This window comes from Hyposmocoma kahamanoa, unplaced genomic scaffold (assembly GCF_003589595.1).
Source record: "Hyposmocoma kahamanoa isolate Upper Pololo Valley unplaced genomic scaffold, ASM358959v1 262, whole genome shotgun sequence".
NCBI lineage: Eukaryota > Metazoa > Arthropoda > Insecta > Lepidoptera > Cosmopterigidae > Hyposmocoma > Hyposmocoma kahamanoa.
The window spans coordinates 1,781,398-1,793,864 of NW_020653765.1; the positions used below are offsets into that span (position 1 = coordinate 1,781,398).

The 12,467-nt window shown below is 34.1% G+C and overlaps 1 protein-coding gene across 5 annotated transcripts in view; it reads left to right on the plus strand.

Annotated features, from left to right (window-relative positions):
* LOC113228886 (transmembrane 7 superfamily member 3-like) overlaps nt 1–12,467 on the plus strand; it is a 33,936-nt gene that overhangs the window by 8,760 nt on the left and 12,709 nt on the right. For 3 of the 5 annotated variants that reach the window (XM_026462314.1, XM_026462316.1, XM_026462315.1), the window contains exons 7-9: nt 2,482–2,742; nt 4,289–4,460; nt 8,086–8,179. In XM_026462314.1, coding sequence (XP_026318099.1) covers nt 2,482–2,742; nt 4,289–4,460; nt 8,086–8,170 — 518 coding nt within the window. In that variant the 3' untranslated portion in view covers nt 8,171–8,179. Of the gene's footprint in view, nt 1–2,481; nt 2,743–4,288; nt 4,461–8,085; nt 9,895–12,467 lie in introns of those variants that run through there. The other 2 variants (XM_026462313.1, XM_026462312.1) reach the window with 2 other exon arrangements.

Below are 12,467 nucleotides of genomic sequence, written 5' to 3' on the forward strand. Positions count from 1 at the left end.
GTCTCTTTATTTTCTTTTTCACAAATGGCTATAAAAGAAAGAAAAAACAAAATTGGAATAAGAAATTCGTATTTTGTATTATTTTTCTGTATTTTTTTTCATAATATTATAAAATAAACAAATAAATTATTTACTAAATACTAATCTAATAACTAAACTAATCTATTTACAAAAATAACAGAAAATGCTCAAAAACTGAAGTTGGCGTAGTATTAACAGGAGGTATCGATAATGTACCAGACAACCACACTGCATCGACGGCTGAGAGAGAGACAGAGATAGGGAGTCAAACAAAGACAGACAGAGAGAACCAATATTCTATTCTCTTGAAACATTAGGGCTCTTTTGATTTCGAGAAACTGACTAACTACGATACTAAGTACATATACATATGTTAGTTTCTACATTGTGTCTAGGTACCGAAACTAATTGTCTTTGATTAATGAATATCTAAAATAAAATTGAACTTGATTTCTATGGAGCAAGTTTGCAGGACTGTCCTCTTTAACCCTTGTATTTAGGGCACAATTTTAGTCACGTCAATAACATAATTCTATGCCATATACAGCATTGAAAGAGGGTCATAATATGTTACAAACGAATCCTGGTAGTTGGACAAACTCGCGGTGTTTTACATTTTTGTTTCATGCTTACGTGACTAGGAACCACAGCATATGCCTATGAATTTATCAGCATGTTGTCCTTGTTACTTGTGCTATAGCACTCTTACAGAAAATAAATTAAGGCTCAATTCATATTGCATAATAAAATTTATGTCAATTAGTGTAATATATAAACTAGAGAATACTATATTGTACTACCTACATGTTATATAAATTAAAAGAGTGAATAACTGTAGGTTATGTATGTAAATAATTAACTGTGTTTGACTGTTGCATGTGGTGGCAATCTTTAATTAAGTACTACACCATTTGTATTGTATAATCAAAATAGTATGTATTAAGTGTATGCGTTGTTAGTTGTCCTAAATAAATAAAATAATAATAACGCACACACTCAACATAACCCCAAACTAGGGAAACCCTGTGTCGCGGGTGCCATGGACACACACACACACACACACACACAGACATCCACAAATTACACCCAAACTCACGAGAGAAATAAATGTAGGCCATACAAATACTTCTCCCAGCCCAGAAATCGAACCTGAGACGCAAAGATCCACCGTCATCACCACACGCAGACGTGGCAGTCCGGCATGGTAACAGTTTGGTCTCGAAGGCAGGTTTAAAAATAAAAATAAATAGATACGAGCCTAAAAGCGCGTCGCGCGTCTATCAGAGACTTCTCGCGCCGTCTCGGGAATTTCCGGCAGATCGTATCTAGTTTGTCGTTACACAATTGCTATGTTAGTATTTTATGCAATCGTTGCAAATAAGGGTTATTAAAGTCGAGTACGTACGAGATTTTGAGACCTATTTCTGTAATGATTGCATACAATACTTTTTCTACGAGTAAATTAAAATAATGAAATACAACCAATATTTAATGTATATTTTGTTATTTACTCATGACAACAAACTCAAACGAAAGCCTACAAGCAAGACGCTACAAAACAAAACAATGGGATAGAATAGAAGTGTCCGTGATTGGCCTACTGTACTAAGTACCTACCGCTTATATTTTAACAAATCAGGAGGAAATAGTGCGTTGGAATAGCGTCACTTTTAATATTTTATACATTGTTCTTAAATAAATAGTTATTTTTGCCAAATTACGCTTTTATACCTGCTATGTAACATTTTGTGATATTATTGAATAAATTAATTTGAATTCTTAGTTTTTCGCGATTGTTACACATAGGAAATGAACTATTTACCCTTTACTGGTCTTTTACAGGTACCGTGACCATGGGACCTGTAAATGGCCCGAAACGTTGCTTTATTTGAAAAACAAATATAAGCGATTTACATCCGGAAAAATAGTTTCATTTCCTATAAATAATTTGAATTTTAGTAATTTCACAAATATAGTGACATTATTCTGTTCAGGAACACAGTGACGCATTTAAGGGGACTCTTTTAATTAGCAAAAATACGACATTCTTTTTTGTAACTCTATTCAATATACAGAAGTATAATGAAATGTTTCAGTCCAGGGGCCTTACCATGAACTCTTATTATCTACTATTCAATTTAGAATCTAAAATGAATTGTTGTAAGACAGCGCTACATAAAGTGTATATCACTTTTTTGTCGTTACGAACCTATACTGAACTGTAATAAGAGTTCATGGTAAGGCGCGAATAGCGAGTAGGTACTATAGACAGAATTGTGGTTCATATCACAAAAGTGATTTGGTTTATGAAATTATAATTGACAGATTAACGTACCTACAGAAGTAGAAAAAGTTCATTATTCAAATTCAAATTCAAAAGACTTAATTAGAAGATTCGAATAAAGAGGATTTTCTAGAGAAAATGTAGGTACTTGCCTCACAAAATCTATTATTTTTCAGCTGGCCACTTAATCTTTGAACAAAATTCGACATTCTGGACTATTTTCGTAGTCGTAATGTTATTCACATCAATCACTCTGATCACAATGACGTTCCTGTCCAACATATTCTGTTGTGCGGTCCTCGGCGCGTACGCAACTGTCTTTGCATTGGATCATTACATCGGATCTAACTTGAAGTATATTACAATCAATACTCTGAGACGGGCCGTGGTGGATGATTTTAATTATGCTGATTTGTCACCTCCTTATCAATGGAGAGGTAAGTTTTATTTATTGTCATAGACAAATTCCGTTTCAACTGTATTTTATGTGCAGTAAAAGCTACTTTAAGTTGTCGACATATCGCCCCACCGCCGAATAAATGTGTAAAGGAAAAACTGCAACTTTACAGGAGCGATTAAAAAATAATATTACTTGGTATTAATGGTCATTAGATGCAATGTAAAATTTAAGATAAAAAAACATTATATCTTATATTAAAATATGAAACACGGAAATTTGTCAGTTTATCAGAAACTAATAAAGAACCCTTTTAAATTTTTATTGTAGTAAAAATTACTTTGGCGGATGTTTACACTATTATTCGTGGGAAAAGTTATATTTTACTTTAAAATGTAACATAATATTACTATATTTTACTATAGATATTAAGATTTGTCAATGCAAATACTATGCAGTTACGCGGTTATTCTAGTAATTGGTAAAAAATTTTAAATGTGCGAAAATGCACGAACAATATTAGAAAGTTATTTTGTGATAAACATGCAAGAATCGATAGTATGTAAAATACATACTTGCTATATTCGTGCTAGATTGTACGTTTTATTTTCCGTAGAATAAATATTGGAGTACCAAATAATCATAAAAATAATTGGAAAATAAATCTGAAAAAAATTACGAAGTGTTTTTGAGCGGGAGAATCCGAAAATGCAAAAAAATACTGTAAAAGCTTGTACACGACTATTTCTTTTTTAGTGCCATCGATACCTATTATGAATTCTATAACAGCGCTATTTCAAGTGTTTTTGCTACAAAGCTACAAATATACTGAGAGGTATATTTCCCAATTTTTACATTTATAGCACCGATAATTCAAAAGTGAAGGGGGGACGCTTTAAAAACGACTTTGATAATTAATATAGTCGAGATTTGTGCATTTAACGTCTTTGGCCAATGATACAACATGAATACAACCCTTCCCAACAGGGTAGATGTATCACTAGTAACAGGTTTCTTACCACGGTATAACTTCTTTTTATTTTCCCGATATTTCGGAACGGTTGCACGCTCCATGGTCACGGGTTGACTGATATACCGTGGTAAGAAACCTGTTACTAGTGATAATCATTTAGTGAATAACCACGAAAGTCTTAAAATCTATATAGGGTAGATGTACTTTTTAATTCACTTCTCATTGGGTCTTGCAATGAGTCAACAACATGTCTTAACACAAAACTTCATGAAATATACAGTGCGGTGTGTAAGCATTAGCTACTTAAAAACGTAAGCGAACAGTACATAAATAGGTACCTCGTGCATTTGCAGCGAGTGCATAAGTACCTACTTAATTCATTAACACCGCGTGCACATGTACCTAGTGCATAAGTACCGAATACGCAAGTAACAAACTGCATTAGCACCGAGTGCATAAGTACGTAAGCGCCTAGTGCGTAAGTACTGAGTGCATAAGTATCTAGTGCATGAGCACCGAGTCTATAAGTACCTCGTGCATTACCTAATATATAATTACATTTTGAATTGCTGTGCGTCATTACAACATTTGACACTATTCTTTTTCTTTACAGATGTAATGTCAACGCTCTTCTGGGTGGCCCTCGCGATCAGTGGGTTTCTGTTCCAACACTACCACAACCGGGGCAGATCGCCATTCCCCCCGCCGCCCCGCAGTATTACGCCGCTGAATCCCGACTCACACATTTATAATAATTATGGCAGTGTTACTGGCAGAACTCGACGGTAAGTTTGTCTTAGTACAAATATTTCATTTATGTTTGGATGTCAATTCCACAGGTGCATTGTATCTTGCATATTCACCCGATGTTAAGCGAAGACGTAACCGACGATGGTATGTACGCGTTTGCTTAAAAAAATGCCTATTCACTTTAGCCTTGAATAGCCCCAAATTGTAGGTACTTTTCGGAAGTCACAGATGCTGGTAGAGTATTCCATTCCTTTGCCGTACGCATCAGAAACGAGGAATCAAAACACTTAGTGCGAATGGGTGATATATCATTGACATAAGGATGGAGTATTCCGGACCTTCTAATCGACCGATGGAGGAACGGTGAGAGTGGAACTAAATTGAAAAGTTCCTGCGCACTCTCCCCGAAATGTTGTTAATAAGTCTCTTTGCTTTTCGCTCTACCAAGCCCAGAGTAAGACGCAAGTGCCTGCCACTTTACTTACGTCATCGCTGCGCGTACACATGCGCCTTTCGGTGTTGGTTTTCCATTTTAGCTTACGTATATTAGTCTAAAAATGAAGAGACAAAACAACGAGAATGAACTAGATAGATAGGTAGACTCAATTAACAGATCTAAAATAATCTCAGTGCAGAGTACTAGAAAAACCCATCTCAAAAGTACGTGGAATTTCGTCTATTTGTCAAGTTGTATTGAAATATCCCCTAGTTCGACACTGTACAGGACTTGACACTGGAGATAATAAAAATCGGTTCTCACTACTCAACAAGTATATTGAGAGAGAAAAACGCCTTGAATTGGAGAAACAGCAAAATCAACCATTAAAATAATTGCTCCTTATAATAAAATTTTGCCGCTATTTATAAAAATGAATCTTCATGCGTGAACAGCCACCCTTAGAGGTGGATGATTTTCATCAAAATGAAATGGAACCACTATGGAGGAACCCTTTTTCCAACAAAAAAAGAATCATGAAAATCGATTCACAAATACCGGAATTATCGCGTAACATACCTCCTCCTTTTTTTGAAGTCGGTTAAAAGTAGGGAATTAATTGTACTATAACTAGTAGAGCAGGCAATTCACTCCGGGACACTACCCAAAAGATGCAGATCAAGAACCAATTTAAATTCTTTTCTCAAATTGGTGTTACCGGGAATCGACGCCGGAGCCGCTTCATCTTGCGCTCACAATGCTAACCACTAGGCCACTAAGGTTGCCAAACCAATCCAATTACACCATTTTCATTTTGTTAGTATTAAAGTTGACTTTCAATTTGTTCTTTTAGAACTTATGAAATGGAAAGGTCAATGTCAAATGACAAGATGATTGTCATGACTTAGTAAAATACTTTGACTTACGTTTTCAATCTAGAAATTTAAACTTTTATGCAATTTCAAATAACTTTTTAATACTGTTGCTCAAAACGTGGTATTTCTCGTGCTACAAATCGTGGCAAAAATTTGGATTTTTCGCACTAGTGCTTTTTACTTTTCCATTTTTTTTAATTTACTGTTGTTTCAAGTCTTAAACATACAACTAAAGAGGTTGTAGATTTATCTAATATATAAGTGCTTTGTGACGTAAGTCATTCGTCATTAAAACTTATATTTACTTACTCTTAATCTTATTTATTTAAATTGCATAGGCGTTTTATAAAACAACGGGTTACATTGAAAAATACCAAAATATTTTCTATAAAGATGGCTGATTGAGTATTAACAATGGCCGGAGGTGAGTATTACGTGAGACCGCTGCGCGCCGCGCCACTAAAATAGTAATTTTAATGTGGCTGAATACTGGCAACAGTTGCCATTGTACTCTGAATTTTTATCAGACAAAGAAATAAAATTTGTTTTTTTTTAAATACTGTTTTATTTTACTTTCAATATATTTTTTTTCGCAAATGTATTAAAAAACGTCGTTTGATACACGTACGGATTTGTCATTTTCACTTGTCACTCTGAAGCCTCGAGACTTGTGAATAATGACTAACTTTCCGCACGTGTATCAAAAATAATTATTACGAAACTCATCAACTTTAAAGTTCGCATTTATCTAGACATTTCCACAATAACTTTACATGAATTGTAATAAATCTGGCAAAATTCCGATTATAAATATGAATTTCATAGTGTTTATCTAACCGATATGCCCATTTGGTTTTACTTTTCTGTGTGAATTAAAGCGACTTTAAATTAACTGTATAAAAAGAAGTAGTAGCAGTAGAGCTTCTTGTAAAAGGTTCGTCCAGGGAAGTACTACATTACTGTGTTTTGGTTTTGAAAGGTAAGGGTGGTGGTGAAATTACAGGCACATGGGACTTGTCAACTTATGTCTCAGGGTGACGGGCGTAGTGTTAGTGCCCCTCAGATCTTTGCGATTCAAAGCGCGACTGGCGTGTAGCTTATCATCAGGCGCACGACTCGTTCGTCCCGTCACTTGATATTATAAAAAAAGAAATATAGCTCTCGCCACTCAGGATAAAAAGGGGTTCTGGGTCCCTCGGAGATGTGCTAGAACACCACAGTAACGAACCACAAAGTGTCACTAAGACATTGACGAAAGAAAAGAAAGAATGGTTGCTGCAGAGTCCTCCGAACCTCTTAAGTATAAAGGCACTGGAAACTACCAGTTAGCAATGTAAGAGGCACGTAGCTACATTTTGGTTTAAGATATTTAGGTAAATTTTAGTTCTTTTTACTTTTAAGTTAAATTACTGTATCCCGTTTTTGAAGAGTTACGATGCTGGTGAAGTTAAAAGCACATGAGACTTGTCAATTTATGTCGCAGGATGTCAGGCGCAGTGGCAGTGCCCCTAAGATCTTTGCTATTTAAAGCTCTGAGTAACACTGCTACTCTTACGGCTAGGCGTGTCCCTTACCACCAGGCGCACTACCTATTTGTCCCGTCGCTTGGTGTCATGAAATAAAAAGTATATTTCATCAAACTTGCTTGTAAATGGTATAATTGCATGGTGGCCAACTTGACTGTAATGCCCCAAATAAAAACCACGGGCCTTTTCTTTCCCATTACAGCCATGGTCGGTAAGGAGTTTTTTTTAATTTGTAGCACGACATACTTCCTTACATAGGTTCAAGTTCAGGTTCAAGTTCAAAGAAGGAGGTTACTTAAGTTCAAAATTAAAACATGCGCTTATAATGTTATCTAAATGGGAAGTTAATTGCAATCAGCCACATATTACTTATTTACTTATTATTAAGAATTTCTTATAATTGGTTTTAATTCTTTTCTGTATAAAAATTTAGCAAATTTTTAGTACGATCCATCATGGCTGTATGCGTGTTTGCTTCTTACAACATTTTAGATAAAGTTGTATTATCTATAGAAGAATTAAAAAGAAAAACAAAAAACCCGCCAATTGCCAAATCCATAATTGTTGTATTGTGATAGTTGTCAAACATATTTGTGTTGTATTTATTTACTCACAAATGTGATGAAAAACATTGTACGTATCACAGAGGGTAAAAAAATACAAAACTCGAGTTATTAGAGCCCTCAGCCTCTAATAGACCCTCTTTGGTAGTTTCTTATTTACCATCCTTAATACACAATGTACTATTAAACTGTACTACGCAACGCTATTATAACATCTTAATAGTAACAGTTACCATAATAGTAACATTTCCTGTTTCCAGACTGTTCACAATAGAGAGAGGCACCGATGTCGCCGAAGAACGTGCTCCCTTAATTAGCGAAAATATACCTAGAAATACACTATGAAAGACACAGGTAAGACAGTAGTACAAAATTTGTATAATAGTCATATTTTGTGGAAACTTTGACTTCACAATATTAAGTTTTAAGCAGTAATGTACTTATAATGAAATTGTAATTTCGATCTCATATCACTTATTAAAATTCCTATTTACGACAGATTTAACAAAGGGAAATGGACAGCAAAATATAGAATCAAACTTTTTGACCGGAAACTCTGTACAAAAACACATAAATATACACATAAATGTCAACGCCAAACCGGAAAGACAATATCTATGTTTGCAGGCTGTCTTTCAACTTAAAACGGTTAGTTCGCTTGACTAGCCTGTAATAGCAATTAACAACATACCATTCCAAATAATCTTCATAATGTTTTGGTACTATGGTAATATAGCATAAGAAATGCGAAGAGTCACAATTCCGTTTTGTCTTCACAAACAATGAGCGACATAGCAGTCGAAAAGGCTCTTTAGGTAGATTATCTGGTGCTATAATAATTTATATGAATCGTTAGTGTGCTGGGAGTTATAAAATAATAATTCAGACTAAGCACTGAACGACATATCTTTACAGCGTTTTATACAGGGTTATTCAAATACTAACAACCCCGCAGGACTATAATCTAACATCATAAAGAACAACTTTTGTTCCATAACTTTTCGTAATTCATCAGATTTTACTTTTGTGTTAAAGTAAACATGTTTTAATATCACCGTTAACTATGTGCGGTAACAAAAGAAATCGCAATACCAGACCGATACAAAACGCAGGAGCTGGGGTGGGAATCGTCGGGAATGACGCTTGCATGTTGAACCACGGATTTATATACTTTATAAACTGGATCGCTCACTTCGATATATCAATATTACAAATTAACACCTTATTGGGTTATGTTCAGGTTTATTTTAAGTAAAAGTAAAAAACCCAGACACGTGAGATAGCACGAAATAGTGGTATATCCTTGTCTAACAAGTTGCCAACGATAAAAAAAAATCTTCTTAGGTAATGTCTAATCTATTAACTTTATTCAATTTGGTATGTTTGTTTATATGTATGTTTGCTTAAAGGTGATGCTTTTACTGTAATAGTACAAAAAATACTTATATATCAACAATGAAACCTTGTATTATGAAGTAACATATCAAATAAGTATACTAATTTGTATTATGCAATAATATTAGTAGTTTTTGTCATCCATAAGCGGCCACATTTTCTGTAAAAACTAAAAAGCTAAAAACAAGATGGCTGGCTGAAAGATAAATGAACACCCTATTAGAAAGAGACGCATTACTACTTTGAAGCCTTTCACTCGGCTCGTTTTATTAACTGTTAAAAGTGCGCGGTCCAGTTTAATATACAAGTCTGTAGTTTGAACTTAACAAATATAGATGTAAAAAGTATCAAGGTTTGACGTTGGTTCCTTGGCGGAAAGGTCGTTGTATTCTGTGGGACACAACATGTGTAAGCACTTTTGCTGCGTCCCACTTAAGACAAACTTGGCGGGTTCCGCGACTGATAATGCAGCGAAACTAAGACATGCTAAATGATCTGCCTTGGACCCCACGTACGACTTCGTACTGTAGTATAGGCTCTACTCTATGAGTAGAACTACTGGCTGAGTGAATATAGTTTTGTATTTAGAATGTGTTTGAAAAAATAGGTTAGAAAACAAGAACATCTTGAGAGATCTAGAAATAGCCTCCGTAAGAAAACATGACAAAAAAAAACAAAAAAAACAATAAATATCAAGTTATGAAGTGAATCCCAGTTTATATTTCTAAAAGTACCTCTCGCTACGCAACCTAAGCTACGTCTCCAGGTTACAGTACCGACTCAGAGACAGGGGCTGCGATTACCGCTCTAGGTCGTGGTTGGTTCAGCAAGTGTCCATTGCCGTTCAGCGAGGCAATGCTGCCAGTATAATGGGAACTTTTGAGCTGGGCAACCGAGATTTATTTTCTATTTTTTTGTTAGATAGTTTTTTAAGTTAAAATCTCTTGTTATTTTTTATTTTAGTACCTATTGGCGAAGCCCAGTGCTGATCTTTAACTAGAAATATCAATGTAACATTTGTGTTAAGATGGAATAAGTGAAATCTTATCAAAAGTATCAGACAGTACAACAAAAAGTTAAAGGTTTCTTTTTGGTAAAAAGTCATGAAACAAAGGTTGTTGTATAAGATGTTAGTAATATAAGTAGATCTGCGAGGCTGTTAGTATTTTACAAATGACCCTGCGTAGATCTTTTGATGCTATAGGAAGTAATCTGAATTATTGGAATGTGTGTTCGGAATTTATGGAATCTTAAATGTGAAGAATTACAACCTACATGTACCGTCACGCTATGATTCATATGACTCAATTCACTATCGAAAAAATAAAATCAAATGTGAGTCACATATATGTATAAGTTTTTAGATTTGTAACTAGTATTGCAACGGGTAGCTGATTAAAAAGTATGAGTAAAATGAAAATAAACATAATTTACTTAATATATCGAGGTAGAAGTTGTGCTGGCCAGCGATTCCATAAGTGAAGATCGTATTAGATTTCATTTTTTTAAGTTTCAAATTTCGAACAATAAATGCCGAAACGGCCATCATAGCGTGCCGGTCTTCCCTGTCAAGAGCAACGAACATATCATTTTCAAAGAGTTTCTAATGTAGATCATTAGAGAATGAGTTACCTAACTGTTTTAATTAATATAGCAATCGAAAAGTATCTTTATGTTTTATATTAGAAAACCTACATTTTTTTTGCCATTTTGCATTAAAAGTCAAAAGTTAAAGGTTTATTCTTTGAGCATTGCCCTTTATGGAACTCTTCTTATCAAAGTTATGACTTTCATTGTTGCCATGTTTTATTAAATGAGTGAATATGGTATTAACTGAATGTGCCATATTCGACTTTGTTCTTGCCATATAATTATTATCTGTGGACTTTAATATAACAAAACTAAAAGCTATTGATAACTACTTATAGTACAATTTTATCAGGTCTTCTAAAATACCGCACAATTATTTATGAATTTCTCCCTTTTGTAGTATTTAAGATGTTTCCCTACTGGCACATGAGACTTGTGTCTCAGGGTGACGGGCGCAGTGATAGTGCCCTTCAGATGTTTGCGATGTAAAATTCTGAGTGGCACTGGAACTGCTATGGACAGGCGTGTCGCTTACCACCAGGCCCACGACTTGCTCGTCCCGTCTCTTGGTATCATAAAAAAACGTGTGACTGAGTACGAGGGTGCTATAATATAAGTGAAACTAAAAATATCCTTAAAGTCAAAATTACTTTAGTACATAACACTCCTTTTTTCGTCAGAGGTTAAAATAAGTTTATGTTTCCTATGTATGTACAAAATAAAGTTATGTATGTTTTGTTTACCAAAGAAAAATTGTATATCTCTAAGACCATGTCTCAACAACAGCGTACATATATTTGAAATAAATGACGTTGTATTAATCATATTTGCTTGATTTTTACTTAATTTTTTCTAGACTAATATCTCTCGACACGAAAACTTTATTGTAAGGAATATTATGTATTGTCTATGGTCTGTAATCGACAGATTAAAACCCTGTTGTAAAAAAACATTGACCGTTGCAGATCAATGTGAAAAATGCTTTATTGTTTTATTATACCAAAAAGTAAAGTTTGAAGATAATAGATAAGTGGAAATTACGCCACTATAATTTAATGTGTAACAAAGGAATAGGCTTTACGGGCTTGTAGTCTATTAATATTTAAAAAAATATTTTTTTACTTACGTGCTTTAAACTGCCGATCCTAGATACATATTATATATAATTAACATTCTTGTAATTATCTAATAAGTTAATTCCTTTTTATTTAAATAAATTTGTGAAAAATGTTACCTTTACATTTTGCCACAAAATTTTTCTTGGTCTACAAATTATTGTAAGGTAAAGGATAAATCTGTCGAAAATTACTCGGCTGAATTGCGCATCATTCGTCATTTTATTCGATCATAACCATTAACAATGCGTAAAAGTACAATTCCCTAATGTATTACTTTCCATAATTACGCATGCGTCATGTCGATAGTATTTAAGAATCAAATAAATAGTTATCTTCCTGTGTAGTTTTTAATTTTTGCTTATATGGCTCTGTTCGTTTTCAATGTTTTTTTATATTTTAATAATCGAAGAAATAAATCGTTGAAGATTGAAAATTAGAACGCCATATCTAGAACGAAATTTTTAAAACCGCCTGTTTATTTGTGTGCTATATTTGTATGCTCTGTGTTTGTTGATGTGGTTGTATGACTTGGTTATACA